The following is a 24,764-nucleotide window of genomic DNA, read 5'->3' as shown; positions in this document are numbered from 1 at the left end:
CGAACAGATGTCAAGCCTATTTGCAATTAATACAGCCCACTTCCATACAATCAGACTGTTTAAAATGCTTGCAACAAGGCTTGAAAGTTGAAATGCAAATGTGTCTGGTTTTACCAAGAATGAATAAAATTTGTAGAAGAACGTTTCATATTTTTATAGGAAAGATCTAAAAATCTAGGCATCTGTACAATTGTATGAATAGAATTTATCATCGGAAAGTTTTCAAGATAACATGAAAACAAGAACTCGTGATTTCTGAAATGAGCTTTGGTTTGGCAGAAACAGTTTTTCAAGTTGAGTTAGTTACACATATCATTATGCTTTAGAAACAGCTTAAAATATAGAAAACTATTCATTATTTGTAAAAATATTTACCCAATGTTCCTAACTTGTACAGCACTGCTTTCATATAGCTTTACAAACACTGGGGAGACAGAGGATCCTTAAAGACCAAGACAAGAGAATAAGTTTCTGTGTCCGACTAGGACTTGCTAGCTACGTGACCCTAAAGAAGCCATATCTGTCATTGAAAAAATAGGGCTAATATTTGCTGTTCTGTAAAATATGTAAAATATGTCAAACAAATGAATTGTATTCAGAAATTGGTAGCTTCACACTGAAAAAGTATTCTAAAATTCGGTAGCAGAAACAAGGTATGTGAAACAATCATACATTATCTTACTAGAAAAAATAAGGTATTATCTAAGAATACACCTATACAACTAACCATTTAATACAAGCAAAAATCAAGGTATTTTTAGGTATTTTTCATTAATTAAAATCGATTTATGTTTACTTAACATATGAAATGAGGTTCATCTACTTATATAGATCCTGGCATTTGACCAACAAAATCTCACAAAAACCTTAAGGAGTCCTCAGTTCCCTCTGCTGCTGCTGGAAATTAATTTTGCATAACACTTATTAAAGCTGATATAATTCCATGTTTAGTCTTTTTTATGCATAGTGTGATTAAAAGATAAATTGAAAAATCACTAGTGAAGATTGGGATTAAACAGCACCTTGAAATGATAAACTGCTTTTAAAATCAGTTGAGGATTTCACACAGCTCTGAAAGATTTCAATTATTTATGTGTTTGGTCTGTGTAGCATAAATCCAGACTAATGAGGTACAATTGCTGTGTATAAATCTAAAACATAAAAAACTCCTTATTGTCTGGAGAAAACAGTAATCTCAAAGGACTAGGAGGCAGCAACCTTTCAAGGCACAGCATTTGAGCTGCCAGGAATAGTTTTTTTTTTTTTTTCTTTTTTCTTTTTTCTCTGCTTAAAGTTCTCAGCTAATGTGAAGCTGTACCCTGTCTAGGGAGAGCCCAGCTTAATACAAAGGTTACTAGCCATAAGACTTAGACCAGCAGCTCACACCACTGATAATTATTCCTCTTGAAACACTGGATGAATCGAAGACTCTTAAAGTCACAGCTCTACAGATAAGGACATAAATTGATTTCCATGTGTACATAAAGTTGTACCTCAATCAGTTTTGGGCTGAAACTTTCCTTATTAGGTCTTTTTTTCCTAAAGATAATTTGTTTGGCAATGCCTCCAGTTATTCTTAAGTTGCAAAGAATCTCAAAAGCACACCGTTCTTCCTCCCCACCTCCTTCCAATAATTTGCACATTCTTAAAATATGCACGCTGTTTACCACGCCTTTGACAATGACTACATGTGTTTCTCATAAACTGAATGACTGCATTTAAAGACGTCTTGGCATAACAAATAGATAACCTCTACATCCAAGATCTTTACAAGCAATGGCAGGTATGATATGAACAGTCCAAGGATGAAACTGGTTGAGATCACAGAGTTACTTAATTAACTCTGAGCAAACACTACGGTTGTGAAATATTCTTCAACAAAACAAGCATTATCTGAATCCTTTGGTGTTGTGGTAAACCGCTCTGCTGTAAGGGAGTAACTCCAAATCTAACTTGGGATGAGTTCAGAGTGAGAAATCACAAGTACTGAAGAAACCTCCCTTCTTCTGGGGGAGGTACTCTTCACACTGCCCATCCTGCAGCACCTTTCGCTGAATGATTTGTGGCTGAAAACAGCAAAAGCTTTTGTAGCAGTCAGGGCCAGATGGAAAGAGCCATATTGGCAGCATCAACTGAGACAGATGGGAGAGAGGGAAAACCTGCCTAAAAGAAAAAATGATAAACCCATCACACAATCACATGCAAAAATACTTTAAAAACAGTCTTTCTGATCTCTGATCCAAGGAAAATATGCATGCCACTGGTTCAATACAGGGCTGCTGTCTTGTAGCAACAATAATGTCCTTGATTTAGATACCAACTGTAACATGGAATTCAGCAAGTCATTACTGATTGCAAATGGTGCTTCTTTCACAGCACCCTTCCAACACACCTTGTTCCTAACCAGTTATATCCAAGAAGATTTACATAATTTCCTAATCGTGCCCAAATCTTGAGAAGTATCACATATTTTCTGACCTCAAAAAGCCATCAGAATTGGAAGGCACTCGCTAGGTGCAAAGAGGAACCTGAGAAAATGCAAATGGTTTCCAAGCAAGGAAGTAAAAACCAAGCATCTTTCTACAGTGAAATAGTTAAATATAAAGTCAGCTTAGCAGCAAATGCAAAAGCTTCCATGACTTAGAGCTTCTTAAGACTGCACTGATGAATTCAATTCTTTTATGGAATATGTTGTTCCACTTGGTGAATCCAACAATTGCAGATTAAATGTTTTAATTCCAGTGGAAGCCAGCTGTTTGTTTTAACCTCTGACTCAGTTAATCTCTTGCAAATTTTGGGCTGTTCAAAGAAAGTTAATAATGGAATGTTAGAGAGTTGATTAATAAGAACAACAAAACCACAGTTATACTTACTATAGAAAAGTGAACAAAAACCTTGAAAAATACAGGCAACATCTAAAAATAATAGGGCATTCAAATTAACAAACTCTATAAATAGTATAAAATCTATTGACTCAACAAATCCGTTTTGGCAGAATATCTGAGTTTTAGATTCATGTTACCATTTAATTGGAAACAAGAACTATACTTACATACACATTATACCCAAGCCTTCTGTAATAGCCTGGATGAAAAAAGGAAAATGTAAGAGGAAGTGCCATGAAAAATCTGAGATGGAAAAGACTGATTTGGTCCCAATTCTTAACAGGGATATAGAATATTTTCTATTTTTATTTAAAAGTTTGCAAAAGATGAGACTTCTGCCTGTCATCTTACTAGAGGAGAATCAGCTTCTAACTGCCATGCTATTAAGACCTCAACAGACTCTACTTCTGTGATGATGTCCTAGAGTAAGGAACTTTAAAGACTCCTTTCTAGCTATAAGCACAACAGCTGCCCATGAAAATTGATGTGAACAATAGGCTCTTCTGGAATGAAATCTTGCTTGGTCAGGCAGAAATAAGTCGAATGTATTGGACTTGTTTATCTATAATCCGGCCTTTACTGCTCATTTACTTCAAAGGCAAATTCTTGACTTCATCATAAAACAGAAATTCACTGAACCAAGATCAATTTGAACAAATTTAAATCATATTGGTTTCCTTTTTCTTTCTCTTCCTCCCACTTTTTTTCTTCTTAATTATCATGATTAAGACAGTCATTGTCAAGACTGCTGAAAAACACAGCACATATTTGAGTTTGCGTTCATATTTCTACAATCATATTTAACAATAAAATGTAATAGATCTGATGTTTAAATGCAAAATTCTTTTTGTCATCTATTTGCCTAAGAGAAAAGAAAAGTCTTATGCTGCTGGCACAAATGAAGAACAGTGTTTTTCTGGGAAAAAAATAATCTTTAATAACCTGCATTTTAGAAACACTAATTAAATCCCTTAAGAAATCCATTTTAAGAGATTAAATGATCCAACTTACCAGAAGCATTGCAGAGGTCCCATTTGGCCGGGATAGCTGGATAGTCATTTCAGGGAACATCCTATCAATGCGATTGATCACATCATCGACGTATCTACCAAACAAAGCAACACAACATAATTAACACACACAAGCTCCTGGGCACAGACCCACAGATTATTACTCCTTTTTAATAATGTCCACAGGACTTCAAATTATTTCTCTTTGATACATATGTATTTTTTTAAAAAGCAATTAAAAGACTTACTGATAAAAGGAAGCACACCAGAGCCCGATGTTGTTTTGAAAATTAATTACTCTGCCTTTAAAAACATGTGTTTGCTTGATTTTTGTCCAAATCTGTCAGCCTTAAATTCCTGCTATCATATTCCTATACTTTTGCTTCAGGGGGGCGTCAGAGGATACATTATCAATATTAATCTTTCAGCATAGAAATTCATAGGTTATTACCTCCTTACCCCCTCCTTGAGTCTTCTAACTATTCTTAGTGGTTTGTCTCCTGAATCTTTCCAATTACAGTTTATTATTACAATTCATTTTCCAATTCACTTATACAGCACTGGTGACTGAAATTGGCTGGCACGTTCTGGGGGTGACCACATGCAGGGGCACGATGACATCCCTTCTGCAGGGCATAAGCCCTCTGCCTCTGTTCGGGCAGGCCCGGCCTAGTGCCCACAAATCTGCCTTGGGTACCCGGTGCTGCGAGCAGACCCCACACCCACTGACGGTGAAAGCTTCCTTGCAGACTCCTCATTTCCCAGGCCACAGCATCCCATCTTATGTGAATGTCTCATGTCCTTTAGCCATTCCTTTGGACATGCTGAAATGCATACTACCTGCCTCAGCAAAGTTTACCACACAGTCAATACCGTGCTGTAAGCTGATCTGTCCTCCTTTACCACTTCCAGTTCCCCTTGCCCTTGCATCGCCTACATGATGTATCAGGGATGTTTCTCTGCTTCCTCTTTGGCCACTAATAGAAACACTCAAGAGTGCAGGGCTGAGTATTGCTCTATGCCACCTTCAGAGACTGTCCCACATTTCCAGACAGGTGGGGGAACAATGTGCCATCCTCTGGAAACCAGCATGGGAGTCAGAACTGAGAACCAAAACGTGAAGCAGCAAACGGCAGGGACAGGAGGAGGCACCCACGAGGCCTACCGAGATGTCAGCTCTTTACAAAATGATCTCCGAGAGGCTGCAGACCCTGCAGTGCTCGATCCAGTACTGACCGTGAGAGCTGCCCACCACAGACCAGACAAAAACACCTCTACAGAGAAGGGAAATGGCCCTGACAGCTCCACTGTAAAGCAGCTGTAATGTGACATGGGAAGAGCTGGAGCGGGGCTCTGTCAGTACATGGGAGAAGGGAAGATGGCAAAATACATACAAAATGAAATACTGTATGAGGAAAAAACAAGGTATCTTGCCTGACCTTAGATACAGATGAACTACGAGCATAGGTGGATGCTGCACATACATATTCAAACAAAAATACACAGCATTTTAAACAGCGTGAGTCTGGATATTTAAATATGTGTTTTTGTTTAAAAGAAAAGTATTTCTGCAAAACATTCTTAAACTGAGCCAAATATCCTTTACTATGCAACAGGTGAGTCTGCAAATGTTTGGAACAGAACACCTGGCAGTATTTGTCAGGGAAACTCCCTATGGGATTTTTTCCCCATCAAAGTTACAGGACACCAAGATCAAGGGTTTGTAGATGAGCTTACTCACAGGAGTCACTGAAGGATAAAACCCAACAAGAAACTGCCATTCTGAAACCTGAAAAGTTCTCACACCTTTTCAAAACAGGGAGATGCCACACTTCCCAGCTCTGTAAGAGATCAGTCAGGAGGGGCACTACTGACACTAACATCTTGTGTATTTACCAACTCTGCCGCTTGATCACAGAACAGTGAATGCATTTATTTACAAACTACTTTCATGCTAGCTCACATATGTGTTCTGATAAAAGACTTTGGAAAATTAGTTGCCCTAGTTAAATCCACAATAAAACTGAAAAATCTAATTATTTCCCTTTAACCTGCTTAGATGAAGGCAAAAAATCTTGAATTGTTGCTCTTCAAAGTTACCCAGGTCTGATGTTAGTTCCTGGGGAAAAAAAAAAGTCCCCTGTCCCCCCAAGCCCCTCAGTCAGGTGCTACCATCTGTTTATCTGTTCGTTATTTTGCAAGGGATTAAAAATCACCACCAAGAAAATACATATATGTATATATATAAATATACATACACACATGTATAATGTATCAGTCAAGAAAGTTATACATACACAGCTGGTAAAATCAGTCCATTTTTAAAATATAACAAAAGAGTGGAATTAGTTACGCCAATTTTGCATAAAAACCTTAATCTGCCTTTCCAGTTGTGCAGAAAAAAGTTTCCCTGTTCATTTGAATGACTCATTAACAGCTTGCTTGCTAGTAAGCCTTCAAAATATCCATAAGCCAAGAACTGCCATAGCATGGTGAAAGAGGAGGCATGTAAATGCTTCAGAATGAATAATCTACACATCAACAGCACACACCTATTTTTAAACATTACTGAATCCCATACTTTTTTTTTTTTTAATGCACTATGAGAGTTTATGCTACTTTGTAAATGCAATTACTGCAGGCTTAGCAAATAAATTAAGCTAGCACTTGTGTGTGAATAGAGATGAGTGACTGAGAAGCAGGCAAAAAGAAATACTGCATTTCTTAATTAGTATATGGTTAGAAATGTGCCTCATAGCCTGGGACAGTCTAACTCAAATTACTGCATAATTTACATTTTCTAATTTTCTGAGGTTAGGGTGATAATAAGTTAAACACAAAGAAAATACAAAAAGTTGTACATCATAAAACAAGGGCTCTTTGCACGCTGACAAAGACGATACACATTAAGGAAGAAAAATTCAAGTAATTTTAAATTGTATAAACAGTTGGATTTGGGCATTTAATCTGCTTGCGTCTTTTTGAAAAAAAACAACAGTGGACATGCACATTTATCCTTTGAAAATGTGATCCAGGCTGGTTGGAGGTAAGCAATTCTTCAACTCTTAGACCTGATTATTTTTAAATGTAAAACTTCTCTTGACTGCGTGCATTAAAACTTGACTCAAACTCAACAATCATCTTGTGCTACCTGAGCAGCAGAAGAAAAAGCCATCATTTTTCTTTCAGAAATGAGTGGTGTAAGGCAGAACAGGGAATTAATTCCATGCTTGTGAAAAGTCCTAACTAAAATCAGGCATAAAGCTAACCACTTGTGGAAAACCTAGAAGATCTAGAAATCTTCTGAAGACTGCTGTTTGTGTTAATTCCATGTTAAGGTTTTCCAAAGCTGGTTAGTAACATACTTTGCATTTAGAAGCCTGTTAATTTTGTAATACTCTTCATAGGTCAGTTGACACCCTCCCCTAAACCCCAACCCTCCAAAAAAAAAAAAAAAAAACACAAGCAAACAACCAAAAAAAAAAAAAAAAAGACATCAGGGCTTCCTGAGGACTCATCAGAACAGAAGGATTCTTCAGAGGTTCACATAAAATTACTAAATTAGCCTGACTACATGACGGCCTCAAATATAAAATGACAAACAACCTAATCTAAAGCAAAATTCTTCTAGAGAGATGCCCTTCAGAGAGGACATCTGGTAAAACATCTTGTGAAAGGATGGGTATGATAAGTCAGATGCAGCACAGCAACATAGCAGCATAGCTGGTGACGATCTTAGGGAAAACTGAAGAACATATGACAAAGACAAGATAAAGAGCACTCCTGAGGCTGTCTGGAAAAAAGGGTCAGAGAAAAAGCTGCTGTCTGGAACTTATTTTGCAGAGCTGAAATACATTAATTTTGTGCCAAAATAAGCAAGTCGCAATTTACACATCTCAATCCAGTATGTTACAGCTCAAAAATACAATGGCTCCTATTTATGTTATAGGATTTCTTATATAGTATCAGGAAGCATACCACTTAAGGATGGAGAAAAGTGTCGTTTTACTTCCGCAGTAAGCACCTTTAACTTTTAATGTATTTACCGTGTCTCATTTTTCTCCTGCTTCAATAGATGCTGGTTGGAATGGGCATTTCAAGACACAGAAATAGTAACACAAAGCAGGGGAAAGCCAATGGAAATAAATTTGCTGAAATATTAGGCATATATGCATCTGAAGAAAAAAAACACGTGGAACTCTTAGAATTAAAAATGAACTGAAATTATAAGGCAATAATTTCCTCTTCTGCCCTCAAACAAGCATTGTTCCACCTGCAAAGGATTGAAAAGAGAGTCTGGAGAGACAATGGAGAGACAAACCCCTTCCCACAGCTTCTCTGTCATGCAAAGGACGCTCCAACAGGTCTGAAGACAGACTGCAAAAGACCATGCCCAGGAGTTCATGCATTCAATTACAGCACAGTATTTTAATTCTTTATAGACACAATTTCATCTTGCTTATTCCTTGAGGCCTCAAAAAACCTAACTTTAAGACCCTTGCTTAGTCCCATTCTATTCAAAAGAGCTTCAAGCAACTTGAGCAGTAACTGAGCCCTAATCCAGATGGCGACACAGCCCAGTCCGTAAGGAACAGCAGACAAGACCAACGAGACTTCCGATCATTAAATCGTATCAAACACTAAACCAATTTTGTTAATGTAATTTTACAAGTCAGAGGGAGGATTTTTAAAGAAGCTTTAATAGCTGCCTTGTAACAACTTCCCTCTCCCATTTTTTCATCCTTCTCTCCCTCATGCCACAGATTCATGACTTTTAAAGAGGTTTCAAAATTATATTTTTGACAGAAAATCTTTATTTTAAAAATGATAAATAGTAACACTCGGGGGTACGCATCTGAATGTGCAACAGAACCTGTCCAGTAAGATCAGACATAACATCAGATGCTCTCCAAGGCTGTCAAAGCTACAAATCGTTATTTTCATTTTCATGTAGTAGGATACTGTTTGGTACAAACGTGCTACGGTAACACTGCAAAAGTCAAATCTAACGATCTACTTCACAAACACCAGAAAGACTAGAATTAATTCAAAATGCTGTACTCCAAATGCATTTGTTTTTGTTACGAACATGCAGACAAACAACACTATCATAAAGCAAAAGAGATACTCTGAAAATTTCTCAGCAGTTTTGCCAATAAGGACGCATATGAACCCTTTAGTCCATATTACAAGAATAATGCCTGGAAAAACTGGAAGAAACTTTGGAAGCCAGCTATAAAATATAAAAACATCAGGCTGACAACACAGAAATAATTCAGGAACCATCTTTGTAGATAAACACTCTTTGATTCCCTCCTAGAAGCTCCGTAAGACAGTAATATGAAAAACTAATTCATTATAAAATACCTTTCAGTTTCATACTGGACAGATGGCTTAGTTCTCTAATGTGACCTCCTTCTCTCTCCTTTTTATTTTTTTTCTTTATTTTCATTTTTACTGGACTAGATCCAGTGATCCAACGTTAGCGTGACGTTTAGCAGCTTCGGCAAGATTTAAATAGCATTTATCCCACACAGTGTTTCACTTGCATGCTGTTCATTTTTTTTTTCCACTCAACAGTACAGTTAAAAAATTAGAAATATAGGTATTAATAATTTTTGGAGGAGGTCTTCCAGAAAAAAGAAAATTTTGTAAAATTATTTCAGATAGAGATAGAAACAGACAGATGTTTGTAATACTTTGGAGCTTAATCTTTCCTTATACAGTCAGTGAAAACCCACACATGAAGTGAAGAGATGCTCCAATTCTGTTGAATCTGTGATTCATGGTATTCTGGACAGCAAAAGGGGAAACTCTCCACACATTCTCTCTCTTACTAGCACAGTATTTACTTGCTCCCAGATTCTGGGGAGGGCTTTTAGTTACTATTTTCATCACAGCTAATAGCTTCTTTTTATATAACTGATTTTTCAGAAATATGGGCTGGTGCTGCAAGCTTTTGCTAGTGTATGTAGTGTTCACTAATAAAGACTTTGGTGCAAAGAGCCTGCCTCCACTCCGCTACGACCAATGGCACAACTATTTTTTTCAGAACTAGGCTGAATAATCAGCTGAAAGCTTTTAACAGTGGCAGGATTTTAAATATCCGAGGTTTTATAGAGAGAATAAATAGCTTTCAGAAAATCTGATTAGAGAAATATTACATTTTAAAACATACCGTCACAGTTCTAGCGTGATTTATTAACCACAGAATTAAAGTTTTAATTTGATTCAGCTACCTGCTGAGCAAATCTCTGCAGGTAGCAAATTCAAGTTGATGGAAGGCTTTTGAGCAGCATCAATTAACAATAGTTATTAAAACAGTGACCTCTGCCAGCTTTTGTGAAATGACACTTCCTGCTTGGATAGGCAATGAAGAGCATGAAAAGAAATTCAACAACTCTCACGCTGAGAAAGCACATTCAAGTCTCAAGACGTTCGATTAGACAGCTGTCACAACCTGTAATATCTGTACATCAAACTTGGAAGTCTCTGCTTCTTTCCCCAAATTTCACAGTTTTGTTGATTTGTTGTTATTTCAGGCCATTGCTCTTCTGTATAGAACCTCTTTAAAAATGCTCGTGTTTCCTGACCTCAGTACTAAAGTCATTTGCCTGTTTTGACCAACTTCTCCCCCAGCCATAAACTTCCTTGCCAGGCTGTCTTGTCTTACAGCCGTACCACTGCCCTCCTGACCTTTCTGAACAAACTGCTGCAGTGGTTTCCTCTTTCTTCTCTCATCCAAATTCAAAGTTTCTGTTGGTGGAAGACTTCAGCCAGGCTCCTCACAACAGCTCATTGTGCTTCCTTCTGTTCCTTTGTCATCTGCGCACTAACTCATTCTTCCGCTTCTCCTTTAATGCCTCCGTTCCTGCTGTGAAATCTTTATTCATGATACGCCGTAAAGCAAAAATATTACCTTATTCAACTAACAAACTTCGAAGTACCACGAGGTAGACTGAGGGCAGAAGAGGCAAACTTGGAACTCGAGTTGCATACAGCTCCTCAGGCTGGGGGCTACAACATACAGCAAGCACGAGGGAGTTCTGGCACCGGAACGTCTTGGTAGTGTGACTCCACGGGTGTGGGAAGAAGCAAGCCAGAATGTGCGGATTGGAAGGAGCAAATTTGCTAAGATATCCTGGACCACAATTCATCCCCAGCCCAGCATGGAGAAGTGAGACAACATACATCTGAAATCTGAAAGATTCAGCTCCAAACCCCAGAAAAGGCAGCTTTCCACTTATTCCAGCAAGATAGTTTGTTTTCCACTTTGCTAGCAGTCTTATTTTGGTCATAAAGGAATTACGTTTCATTATTGAGTGGATGCAAAAGATTAACTTCTGTGCCTAAATAGTCTAAAAGTGTTTACATATAAACACAGGGTGGTCTGCTTCAAAAGCATATGCACGTATAGCTGTACCAAACACTTAGCCATCTGCACTTCTCACTCACAAAAGGCCAAACTGGTACAGCACTTAAGAACGCATGCTGAGTAGTTTGGACAGTTCTCTAGAAGCCAAGACAGAGTGTTTAAGGGTTGGACTCACAAAGGCATTCAGAAACCTTAGGCTGTGATTCAACAACCTTCAGTCTTCAGCACCAATAGTGACATAAGGCACTGACACATCCCAGCCCCCCTCAGTTGTGCTGGGAGAGCTGGATCAGAGAGCTGATCTGGCTTAAAAAATAGATAAAATAAAATAAATGTATTAAACGTAAACTGGTTTCATGATTCAACTCACTATGTGGCTGTGCACACCGTGTGCCAGCACAATCCCTGCAAGGACCAAACCTCATGGGACAGGAATGCTGTGCATTGGTGTCATTCTATTACAGCAATGAAATATTGTTTTACGGTAAAATGTGTTATTTATACTACACTGTTTATTCAACAAACACAGTTCTGCATTCTTCAGTACCACTGTGAATCCACTGATAGGTGACATGGTGCAAACACGTAAGGAACTTCCTCAAAGGTATGAGTTGACAGTGATACTACAAATGCACACGAGTTCTCATGCTGAATGCTTATGAAATGCAAACCTGCCCTTACATCAGTCTCCAGACATCTACATGCTTAATAAGAAAAAGTGTGTTTTCAGATTGCAGTAATCAGTGCATAGGTTTTTTTTTTTTTTTTTTTTTTTAAGACAGAGCAAAAAGACTTCTCTTCGCAACATCAAATTCCAGTATACCATCTTAAATAGCATAACTTTAATTTGGAAAGCCTCAAGTTACAAATCGAGACCTTGCAGTCAAATTCCCATAGACATTTCTCTACGCAGTTAAAATAGCTTTCTTGGTGCTTATATGGAACATTCTTCAAAATGCCTTAAATTCACAGTAGTAATCATGAGATGAATATGGATATTACAATGTGTGAATGCTGGTTAACAAAATAAGCATGCATCTACTTTACAGTCATCATCAGAATCTTGTCTGAGCTTGTTACTAGACCGTATGCTTTATGAAAAACATCATTAACTCCTTTATATGTACCTCTAGAGGAAAAACAGCCCTCCCTAACTATGCAACATCAGTAATAATAGAATTGCAGAAGCAATACTTCACAGCATACATATATTGTTTTTATTTCCACTTGTTTGAGAAACTAGATGTTGCTCAACAACCAACACTAAATGCCAACAACAGTAATTTTCAGAGGCCTGGATTAGAATCAGGATCGCTATATAAGCATTTATCTACAAAAACGGTTCTTATGTTATTTCTAACTTGTTAAGCAATTTGTGCCCCACCTAATAAGCTAAATTTGAGCATGCACACGCAAGTTTCCATACAGTAAAGCCATGCCAAATGTCCTCAGGAGAAATTCAGAGAAACGACCCTTCCTGCACTGGCATGTCAATCAGGCAGTGAGGGAGAGAGAAACACAAGTAGGTTGGGACATGCTGATGTAAAACCAGTAAACACCAGGCAGTGCTTTGACAAAATCTTCAAAGTAATGCATCATGTTTAGTCCTGTTCAGGACTGATCAGGATCCTAAACAAAGTAAATGGGGCTCCCTGCAGATGGCAAAGGTCCAGTTGTTTGGGCTGTGTGATGGGATCCTGATATTCTATGCTGTCATTCCTCTTCCAAAGCTGGAATTCAGAGTTTTATAACACATTATTTTCAGCTCTGCTATTGAAGAATTATTTCAACAGCATTTTCTTCGCACTTTTTGTGCTTTATTTCTCCCTCAACAGAGTAGAAATCACAGTACTTACCTCCTTTTATTTAAGGCAACAGATAATGCATGATACCTATTATGTATTCTATACATATCAAAACTAGTGAGATTTTACTTTTGGGTTGAGAGATTGGTGAATAAGAAACATGATATGTTTTACAAAATTAGACCTTTTTTTTTGCCCTGTATTTGACCATACACGAGCACTACTGGAAGAAGGAGATCTTACTGATCATTTGTTAGGTGCACCCAGTCCCAGAACTTACCGAAGGCAACAAAGATTGCACAGGGTAAGAGGAAGGGAAGATCAAGGATATAAACCTCCGGGGAATGTCTAACAGTATCAAAACATGATCAAAAGCACTCTCCTTTCCTAAGACAGGTTTTGTTTATATCACTTTAGTTACCAAAGCCCTGACATTTTCTGCTTTAAACGAAGTATCCCCTACTTAAATCCCATTCTGACCTTATGCAGGCAGTACCACGTGGTTTTAAAACAGGCTTTACATTCAGAATGGCTCAGTGCTCTGAAAATCTGTCTCGGTAGAATTTCTCTTCCTTACCATATGTTTTTCTTTTAGTTTTGGCTAAAAACAGAGCCGTTTATTGTCTCTGCCATGTCAGCATCTAATGCAGGCAGCAGCACGTGTATCAGAGCTTCAGCCTTCATTTATGAATGCATGTAGGGTGGGCTGTGTGGTTATCCACCCCACCATACCTAACGTATGTTTCATGACTTGATAGAAGCTATCAGAACAAAGATATTCAGCTTTTTCATAGAAAAGTTTTATTCTAGTGCTATTACCTTAAAAACTGTACTGGACTCTAGCTGTATCGTGGAAGCAGATTTCTAAAGCTTGTAAACGTGCTAACATCTAAGGATATGAAGATGAACAGAAGTGCCTGAAGGAGCATATTTGTCAAGAGGAAAAGCACAACCCAAAAAAAAAAAAAAAATTACAGACATGAAGGCATTAAAAACATGGCTTCTGCAGGCTCACTGAAGTCGTGACACACTGCATTGCTAGTTCCTGTAGGATTATATAATTCCTACAGAACAGGGTTTGGGAATACATAATGGGAGCACCAGGAAGCAAAGACTCAAATTTTAGGCCTCACCAACGGACTCCAAGCAGACACAGCAGACTGTCCACTTCAAGATCTTTGTGCTTTATTAAAATGATACACTACGGCAAAAAAAAAAAAAAAAAAAAAAAAAAAAGCCAAATCCTAATAGCACTATTTCTAAGAGTACTTAGGATACTTGATACCAGCCTTTGAGGACACTTGAGATTCTTCTCTAATTACACAGGCAATTGAAGGTGAAAAATAAACAATAAGAAATCACACTACACATCAGAATAATGAATCACAAATGGCACTGCAGCATGCAGTGTGATGTTACTTAGATTATCAGTAACTCAGATTCCATTTTCATGATGACTTCTCAAAAACTAGTAAACAATTTTGAAGAATGCAGTATCGATGGGCAGCCACAAACCATTCAGTCATATTAACTGTACCCAACAACTTTGTCTGAGCCTGTGAGGCCATGAAGTCTACCATTTTTTAAAAGGTCACACACAGACATATTTGTGTGTGTGTACACACCTCACATACTTAACTGTTTATACTTATTCAAACAAACAAAAATTTTTAAAAAAGTCAAAAAAGCAACAACAGGAAAAAGCCTTGGGAGGTGAAAGGTACAAACAGAAAACCTGTTGCTTCTTCAAATGCCAAGCTAAATATGAGAAGTCCTTGAATACAGAAGAGGCATTAAAAGCTTTAAAAAAAATACCCATGTTTGGTGGCTCATAAACAGTTCTCCATCAGCTGTGTTGATCAGCATTACAAATGCTTGCACACAAATCCAAGGACGCTAACCCCTTGTCTTATTTCCTGCAAATAAACTTGATGAGCGAGCCCTTCCCCAAGCACTTCGGAGTGCAGGATTTTTCAAATTTCAATCTCATGTCAGCACGCTCAGTCTGAGACAGCAAGAATAATTACAGACAGCACAGAGGCACTTCCATTATTGTAAGACGCTGAGTTTTTCTGAAGGCAGGGAACTGAGCATGTTAAAAACGAGCTGGGATGCTCGGCGCACCTGAACTAACACAGCCTCCGAAGCCAAGCAGAGCAGCTGAGTCCCCATCTTCAGCTTGTTTGTTAACATTACCCTCACCCAAACTTTGGACAGCCCAAATTGTTTAACGGGCAGAATGTTACCTGTGATAGCCATAAAACAGCATCTCCAGCAGTGCTCGCCATGAAGCCACAGTCAACCAGACTCACAGCCACCTTTGGAAACCAAGGACCAAATGGATGCACAACTGCAGCCCTCTCATTCCTGCCTGTTGGGAACTGACCGGTCATCTGTTTCCCAAATATCATCACCTTCCACCTTTTACAAACACAACTGCAGACAGCCAAACTCCAACTGATTTTCTATGGAGGGGTTAAAAAAAAAAAAAAAAGATTAAATACTAGAACAAATGATGACTTGTGCAACACAGTGCAATCAATTTATCAAAAACCTTTACCAAAAACCTCTTTTAAGTTTTATGATCATGTACTTTTTAAGTTTTCTTAAGGCATTTTCATAATTAATCCTGATTTTTCACTTCAGGATTATGCTTTGACCAAGTATTTCAATCTTCCTCCAGTACTACAGAGATGAAAAATCTCTTAAAACTCAGAGGTTTATCCAAAGTCTCCTTCAAGGTCATCTCTGCACCCCTCTAGCACAAAAGCTGCATATAACAAGTACAATTAGGTATTTATTAATTCAAGACTCTCTTGTACAAACATTTGGAGGAGAGAAGCCCTTCAAAACATTGTTTTCCAGAAGACATGCCTCTCATCACCTTTTCCTCCGTGACTTTTTAAACAAGCTGTTCTCATTCCACAGCAAGTTTCCTTCAGTTGGGATTTTTACAGGGGACATGGAAATGAATTGCATCGCTTCCACTGAAAGTCAGCGGGGTGGAGGATTAATTCCCTTAAGTACTCTGGAAAACGAAATTCTCTTTCAACTCCACCACCACCAGCACAAGTAAACAATGGAGTCTGCTAAAGGAAAGTGCTTATCATGCCAGTAACCCTTGGGCTTGCCAAACGCAGTCCAGACACCTCAGCGAAGCGACTCTCCAGAATTTCACTGCACCTTCTTGGCTACCTTCCCACTCTTGTAATCAGGTTCTCTCTCATCTGATGTTATTTCCCCTCACACACAAGGATCAGTGTGCAACCACAGCGGAGATCAGAAAGGATTTATGTTCGCTGTGGCTTTTTAAATGCTGGAGTCTGTGCTCTGCCTGTGCTGCTCCACTGTGCTCACCAGGCAGGGCAGAGCTTGAAGTACTTCGTGGGGCTGAAGTCCAGATGGAAGCCAAAAATTACTATGGGAAGCAAACACCGCTCTATTCACAAGTATGTTCTTTTATCTGCACCTCTTTACCTCACCTGCACAGCTTAAAGAGGAAAACACAACCCAGCTTTCCCGCCCAAAACTTCTGAGGTAAAAGAACTCCTTTAGGACAGTTCTCTCCAGTGCTAGCAGGGAGACATTTTCAGCCCATTAAAAAAAATAAATATACCTATTTATGTAAGTATACTAAGAGAGAAAACTGCCTAAGTAAAAAAATAAGGAATGACAATCTCCTTAGGAAAATAAAAACATGAGTATTAAAATTGCTTAGCTTCAAGAACATGGAGCTTGAAAGAGTGTAATATGTAAGGAACATCAAGGTGCTTACCACAGCAAAGAAATTCTGAGATGCTACATAGTTTTTTTTACAGTAAATAGGTAGTGATTACAAAAAAAAAGAGCAGTCTCTGTGCATTGAGGGTCCCTATTAAACAGGCTGCCCACCGTGATGTGAGTGACTGGCCCGACACGAGCCGGCGCTGGCCGGGATCCCGGCCGGCCCCACGCCAGGCCGCAGGCTGCCAAGTGGCATTTCTGAAGTTGTGCCGCAGAAGGGCCAATAAAGGATTTTGGGCAGGCTCGGAAGACAATACGAGCCTGATCAACCTTTTCTAATCAGCAGCCAAAGCGTCTCGCTTGCCTGTCAATGACAGTGTCTCTCAGCAGGGAGTGGTTTATTATTCTAATATGATGCTCCAGTAAAGAGGGGGTCAGCCATGAATCGCTACCATGAGAAGATTTAATTAGATTTTTACACTGACTAACGACACTTCCTGCACACAGACAAAATTTTAAATATGGAGATAAATGATAATGTATTTTAAGGCAAGGTTACGTTGTGTTTTCTTGTGTTTTAAACATAGTGTTTCTGTTTTGCCTTTTCTGGAGATGGCTGTTCAAATGATACAGTTGTGCTGTCAAGTTTGCATGTTTATTGTGAAAAAAAGTTCAATAATTTAATTATAAACTCCCTAGGCAAATCTTCTAGAGTAGTCCACCTAACAGAGAGCTCTATATTTTCCTACGAAAAGTCTTAAGATGCCACAAACAAAAAGAACACCCAATTAAAAACAAACTGCTTCATCACACAGCAAAAGCTACATAGTAGTTTAATATTAAAGACAGGCATAACATATATCAATATATTACTTTACTGTGGTGTTTTATATATTATTTATATTATTTAATATATATACACTGCATAAAGAAGCCAGTGCAACTCAGTTATATTAATAAATACAGCTGAAAACTATCTGTATTAGCAGGCAGAACTTCCAGTAAGAGCAACCTGTTATTTTCTGAAAACTGGAGGAAAGCTGAAGACAACCATGTGGGCCAGGGTTGTTATTGCTATTTCAATCATTAGGAAACCATTATCTCAAATTCATGCTGCTACCAGAACACAAGTTCACCTAGTAACACGGCAGCAAATTACAAGATTAATTAGCTAACATGTAGCTACTGAGAGTCAACCAGTTGAAGCTGATGCCCTGCAGAAGCAGATGAAATATTACCAAATGGCATCTATCACCTCAAAGATCGTCCTGCAGTTAGGTTTCTGAACATCAGTAAATTTGCAGATGTTTCATATAGCTCTCCATTCATATCCAATTGGCAAATCACTACTCACTGAACTGATATGTTTCTGTATTTGGCATTTGTTTAAACATTTAATTATTCTTCATTTTTTGCCTACTTACAATCACGTTTTCTGTAAATTCCAAATACAAAAGAATTATAACTACTGATCTAATAAATCAATCATGTTCTTAATAACACTTCATAGTTTTTGTTGTTGTTGTTGTTTTTTGTTTGTTTGTTTTTTAAGAAAAAATATACCATGCAAGGCAATCAATGGCTTACATAACTACTTGGCAAAAGACACAATGAGACAAACATTGCACAACATCTCTGAAAAGGAAGCATGAAGATGGGAAAGCTGAAAAAGAAAGCTTGACTGAAAACAAGTCAAATGTAGTTATAGTTACATCCTCAGCTGCGCTACTCAAAGGTTTGCTGCTTTGACTGTCTGTCTGCAACCCATCCCATTATACAGAAAATAGGCTTCCTTGTAAACTGCTGCTAGTAAGAAGCACATAATAGCAAAAGACGGAAAATAAGGGCAAACAAAACAGAGTGCTCATATTACTCTTTCCAAGGGCTTAAAAAAATCCGTAAAACATTAACTGTACTTTCAATGCGTGTGTATATTGCACAGTATCACAAGGCAGCAAAGGAGCACATTCCATCCTCGCATGCCACACTGCATCAGTGCTAACTGACAGCTCTCGAGAGGCTCTATACTCAAATCAGAGCTAAAGTTTTCCCAATATATCCTGTCCTTCACATTCAGGAGATGGAAATGAAATACTTACTTAGGATTTGAAAGCAAAGGAAGTCAACTGTTTGGACAGGCTGTGTGAGAGAGAGAACCTCTTTATTGAAATGCTCTGAACCAACCAACCAGAACAAGTTAAGATATAAGCAAACATTTCAAACAACCTGAAAACTAAAAACCATCCTACAATCAGCTTCTCTTAAAGTAGCTTATTTACACCAGCATTTTAAGACGTGGAAAAGAACTTCAGCAGAAGTGTCTGAGAGATCTGCAAAATGTAGATCTTTAAGATACAGCATACACTGACACTTCAGCAAAACAATTAACAGCAAAAGCAAACAGTAGCTCAGTTGTGTTAGAGCTTACTGGTGGAGAATGATGCCTAAAGCATGATAAAAATTAAGTGGGTATACAAACATGATTCAAACATGGTAGATTCAAACCAGCAGAAAGATGCAGAAACACATACTGGGAGAGAGAAAAACAGGTATTACACCACAGAGGCTTCACTATTGGAATCTCTATCTCCATCGATGCGTTAAAATAATAATAATAAAAAAAACAAACAACAACACACACAGGGAAGACAGCAATTGTAGAACAACAAAAAGAAATTAGTAGCAGCAGGTAGTATTTTAGCTGTACTAGCAAAAATTGTAATTGATTTTCTGTCTGCAGTGTTGAAGTTGCTATCTGTGCACTGAAAATAAATTTTCATTTTCAAAGCATAATCACATGTTAAAATAGTTCTACCTGGCATTTTCTGTCAACAAGCTCATTTTACAGGTGCCATACAAAACCCACCACTGTTGTGACAAGTCAAGAAATTAGTCTCACTTTCTCAGAAATACCTAAGACTAGATAGCATTAGATTTGCTTACCAACTAATATGCTGTAAAAATAAATAAATAAAAGTGTTGAAGTAGCCTTTTGTCTAAATGCAGAGAAATTTTTGAAGTAGAGAGGATCATGCAAGCATGCAACCTGGTGGCTGATCTGGTCCAGCCCTGTGTGGCAGGCTGCACTGGGTGACTCCAGACCAATCTCTACTTGGAAATCAAGCTGCAACCAAGAGCTGGGAACATGGAGCACCCACTGCCACAGCCAACATTTCCACTGCCATCAACTGGACTAGAAAATGCAATAGGTAGAGGGTTAACAGATGTGGTACCTGAATAATCACTGCACATGAGAACACAGGAAATGCAAGCTGGGATTCTGCTCAGTGCAGGCAGTGGAAGGATCACACTTCAGAAAATGAAACACCAGACCAATGATTACCAAACAGGCATTATTTCCTAAACTTTCAAATATGTTGGTTATTTGCTAACGACACAGCTCACTGACATTTGCCTAACCAGCCTAATGCCCTCTTTTCTTTTTTAAACTAAAAAGCAGAGAATGTTCAAACTACCTTTATTATAAACTGCAACAAGAAGTACTAATAGCTGTAACTGTGATTCTTCAAACTCTGAGACTGCCATGTAGCTGATGAGCCCCAAATTCAGATCCACGTTTGATTTGTACTTCAGTCCTTCACAAAGGGCTCTTTTCATAAGACCTGTCTACAAGGCACATACAGATTTGTCATGAGCAAAAGCATCATCTGTCAAAATACAAAAGCCAAAATGAAATAGAAGGATCTGCATGTAAAAGACAAGTAGAAAAGCCGGGTTTTGGCTTGAGGGGAGCTCAGTTTTATAGTTCTATTTTGGACAGAACTGTTAAACTTTGACTTAAAATACATCAAAACAGTAAGATATTTTTTTTGCAACTTCTGGAGCGTATTTGATTTTAACACCAAACATTAAATGTAACAATCAGCAAAAGAGCACAACAATTTTGAGATTCAAGACGTCTAGGGAGCTTGACACAGACTGACAGGCTCCAGCCAGGCTTGCTGTGTAATTATTTCATGTGTCTGCACTTTGTCTTCCATCACTGAAATGAACACCTAAAGGCAAGAACACAAAAGATACAGAATAATACATCACCATCCATTTATCAAAATGAATACTGACAGTGGATAGTGAGAGCTTCCTATTGGGTCTCACAGGTAGGAATGATACAGCCATTCATTCTTCTCATGTCACTCCTGGACTTTTTTTGTTTAAAAAAAATTAACTGGGCTTGAACAACTGATAATAAGACAAAATTCCAGACTCCTGACCTATGTGAAAGTATCTGCCTTACAGTTAATGCTTTCTCTTATCCCAGCTTTGTACAAGTATTACTCAAGTAGCTCTCAGCCCTCGCACACAATTCCCAGCTGATGCAATTCATACAGCTCAAGTGGGGAAACCGAGGCACACAGCAACTCAAAAAAATAGCAATTTGTTCTGCAATAACTTAGTCAGGAAACTCTGCATCTTTAAGTGCTTTTAAACATAGGTTGGTGAAAATGAAAAGGCCGATCTCTATTCCACAATTATATTTTGTGAGGGATGGAAACAAAGTACCATGGGCAGTAATGAAGCATGATGATCATACATAGAATGTAAACTTTATTTTGTTTCATTTGAGGTATGCAGATAAACACTGCAAAAGTTAAATGACTAATTCCCTATTTTATCATGATCTCTGCACCAATGTATTACCTTCCTTCCCAAAATAAGATTTGTATAATCTTATCATACAAATAAATGAAGCCACAGGAAAAAAAAAGTCAGAACAGTCTGCTAATGTTAATAAGGTCTCCCTTGTCCAGCATTTTACTCCCCATGCAAAAATCAGAATCAGGGAAATCAGCTAGAACACTGAGGCAAATGTATTTATGTCCACTTAGAAATGTATGTTACACTATCACAATTGTTTTCAAAATGACATACACATACTAGTGAATAATATTAATGAAGTTATTACAAAAACAGTGCTAAGATTTTATTAGGTGAAAATCTATAGAGCAAAGACAAAGAGCTCTGCAAAAATAAACTGTTAGGAATGCAAGCAACAGTAGAGCAACTTCTAAATGAAACCAAATAACTTCACCTAGTGAAATTTCAAATAGTTGCATTTTATTTTTTCATACTGGCAATTGGGACGAGCAAATACTTGTACCAAAATTCTTAAAATCATTAGAAATGAAGATAACGTTTAGAGGAAAACTCTGAAGTGATCAGCTAGAACCTGCTCCCCAAGCCTTTTTCATTTAACCCATCCATAGGGTTCCTTGTAAACACATGAATACCCAGCCAATGCCCTGAAGTGAAATAAAAAAGTAATAACAGTTATTTTTAACATCAAGTAAAGAAAGCACAGCAAAGCAGTTCTCCTACTGTGTATCCTTTCCAGTTAGGGCATTTCCCTGTCTTGCTCCAGCTCCGACCGGGTCAGTTGGCCAGCACGAACACAGCCGCCCCGAGGCAGCGCTGCCGTGCCCATGATGCACGCAGTGGTCCTCAGGGATGGGAACAGCCACTTCAGTCCCCACATAATTCCCACTTTAGCCCCCCAGTAAATCCCCTTCTGCAGTTTACTGCTTATGAAACCTCTCCCTTTTTATTGAGTTATTGTCAAAGATACAGATGACTCTCTAATTGTCTTTATTTTTAGGTAAGATTTGTCAAAGTTTTCTTACTGTGAGCCATCCAGAGCTTCCTTCTTAACATCACTTTTCACATTTGAAAGTACTTTTATTCCTGTCACAGTACGGCTGTTTAGCTTTTCCCTGAAATAGCTAAAGGTTACTTGGAATCGCATGGAAGTGCAGAAATGACATCATTAATAAATACATTCACAACGCATCGTATTACACAACGTTATGCAATAACGCTGGTTTTGCTAAAGCATCAAAATACAGAGACCTTCTCCCCCACCTTATTAGGGCTCTGCTCTTTTTGCTTGTCATCTCTGACAATGGAGTACACAAGCAGTGAATATGGAAACACTTGCTGTAATGCATTTCTGACTTTGGCAGGCAGCAGGTTTAATTTATTCTTTTCAGATTGATCGCCTGCTGCAGCAAAGCAGCCGCTAGTCCCCCTCCACACTGAACAGTCGAGCTAAAAAGAGGGGGTTAAAGCAATCATATGATAAAAGTCACAGTTTTAGCAACAGCTTTGATATCATTATTAAGTTCATAAAATTTCCTCTTATCTAGCTTGTTCTTCACTAATTAGCCCAACCACTAGTAGCTTGTTCCTTTTTTTTTTTTTTTTTTTTTTTTTTTGACATAGAAACAAGCACTTAAACTAGTATTTGTAGCCTTTAATTACACATTAAAATCTTCATCCTTAACTTTCCTTTTTCTGAAGGTACAGGGATTCCCTACAGTGCAATACTGGTGTTCTGCTCTAAAAGCTGCAAGGGCACCTTCTAACGGCTGGTGCTCCGGAACAACTTTTAATTAATTGCCACCGTTTAATGGCACAATTCTCACCCAAACATTACCTCTAAGGCAAGCATACATCAAAGAGTCAGAACTTTGCTGTTTTACAACAGAACTGCAATTCTCAGTAACTCTAATGTTCATTAAGGGCTACGCACTGCTTTGGATCCGTGCACATCCTGGAAAATGAACGTGCAGAGCTAAGATGGTGCACGGCCCCCAGATTCCAGTGAGATATGGCTTTTTCATCTCCCAGCTGTGAAGTGCTCCAGCTAATCTTTGGCAAAGTAGATGGGAATTATTTCAAATCGCTGGGCTCAGTCACACAAGGCTGTGCATCACACCCAGAGCAATCCTATTTGCGGGATTAGTTTGTGGAGTATGACACCAAAACATGAACAACAATCAGCTCAAGGCCTCTTTTAGCTAATGCCTCCAAGAAAGACGTGTTCATGGAGCTATTCGCTACAAGGACACACGAGCTAAGGCTATCAGGCCAGAACAGCTCACAGCAAACTGGTAAGAGAAGCTCTTTATGCCGTAAAGAAATGATGAAATCTTAATTACCTGCACTCTTTCCACAGTGGTTGGTTAGAATACTTGCTGAAAAGCAAATGGATAGTACAGATTTTCCCTGTGTTAAAACACACTGCAAAATTTTACACCGCTAATGAAAACCTCGGTAATTTACTGGGGCTGAAGCAACATCCACGACCTCTGTCTCTTGTACTGGCACGAACAGAAATTATTATCCTGTTAATGAATATCGCGAGGAACATTTGGTTTTAGTCAAATTCTTTTATTTGGACAATCTGTGTTGATCAATGCCTGCTGGTTTTTCGTAATTACTTTGTAAGAAAATACGCAGCTGTATAGCACTAATCAGAATGAAATGAATTTCTGCATATGACTACAGGCAAAAAAAAAAAAAAAAAAAAAGAAAAAAGGCTGTTGATCAAGTATAACAAAATAAAAAGGATTATTACAAACCCCCCTGCTGTCAGATATATCTACATATTAGGAGATTAGATCAAGATTAAAGTTTTTTGAAGGGATCATATTTCTGAAGTTGCATAGAACACCGAGCTATTGACTCAGTAGGTACCAAGCATCACCAAGAAGACACAAGAATGACCGCTGGTACAAAACAAAAACCTCTGCATGAAGTCCTGTCGTACCCGAGCACCAGCCTGGGGAGCCTACTCAGCTGTTTGCTAGACCTCTGGCAACACTGGGGAGCTTCCCCAGCAGTCACTCCATGGCCCATCTGCTGCACAAGTGGCCAAGCTGGGGAGTGCCTCCTTCATGGAACATGTCCTGGGACCCAACTTGGGGCCCAAATAAACCTAAACGCCAATCCCCTATATATTCCACTGTCAGAGGGTTTTTCCCACGGACTGAATGTTGGTTTAGTAACGTTGGATCGCATTTATAGAGCAAGAGAACATCAGATTTAGATTGCATTACAATATGCTGTACAAACACTTAGAAGTCTGAGATGCACGAGTGTGCTCTGAGTCCCAGCAGATACCTGCTGTAGGATCGAGCACTACAGTACACTTACCTCCTTTTTTTCC

General features: G+C 38.4%; 1 protein-coding gene across 1 annotated transcript in view; it reads right to left on the bottom strand.

Annotated features, from left to right (window-relative positions):
- MED27 (mediator complex subunit 27) overlaps positions 1-24,764 on the bottom strand; it is a 93,531-nt gene that overhangs the window by 25,646 nt on the left and 43,121 nt on the right. Inside the window, exon 4 of the mRNA XM_084299278.1 lies at positions 3,897-3,990. Within this exon, the coding sequence (XP_084155404.1) occupies positions 3,897-3,990 (94 nt within the window). The remainder of the gene's footprint in view (positions 1-3,896; positions 3,991-24,764) is intronic.

This window comes from Netta rufina, assembly GCF_964035555.1.
Source record: "Netta rufina genome assembly, chromosome: 20".
NCBI lineage: Eukaryota > Metazoa > Chordata > Aves > Anseriformes > Anatidae > Netta > Netta rufina.
The sequence above is the reverse complement of the archived record's forward strand: the minus strand, read 5'-3'. Positions and strand labels throughout refer to the sequence as shown.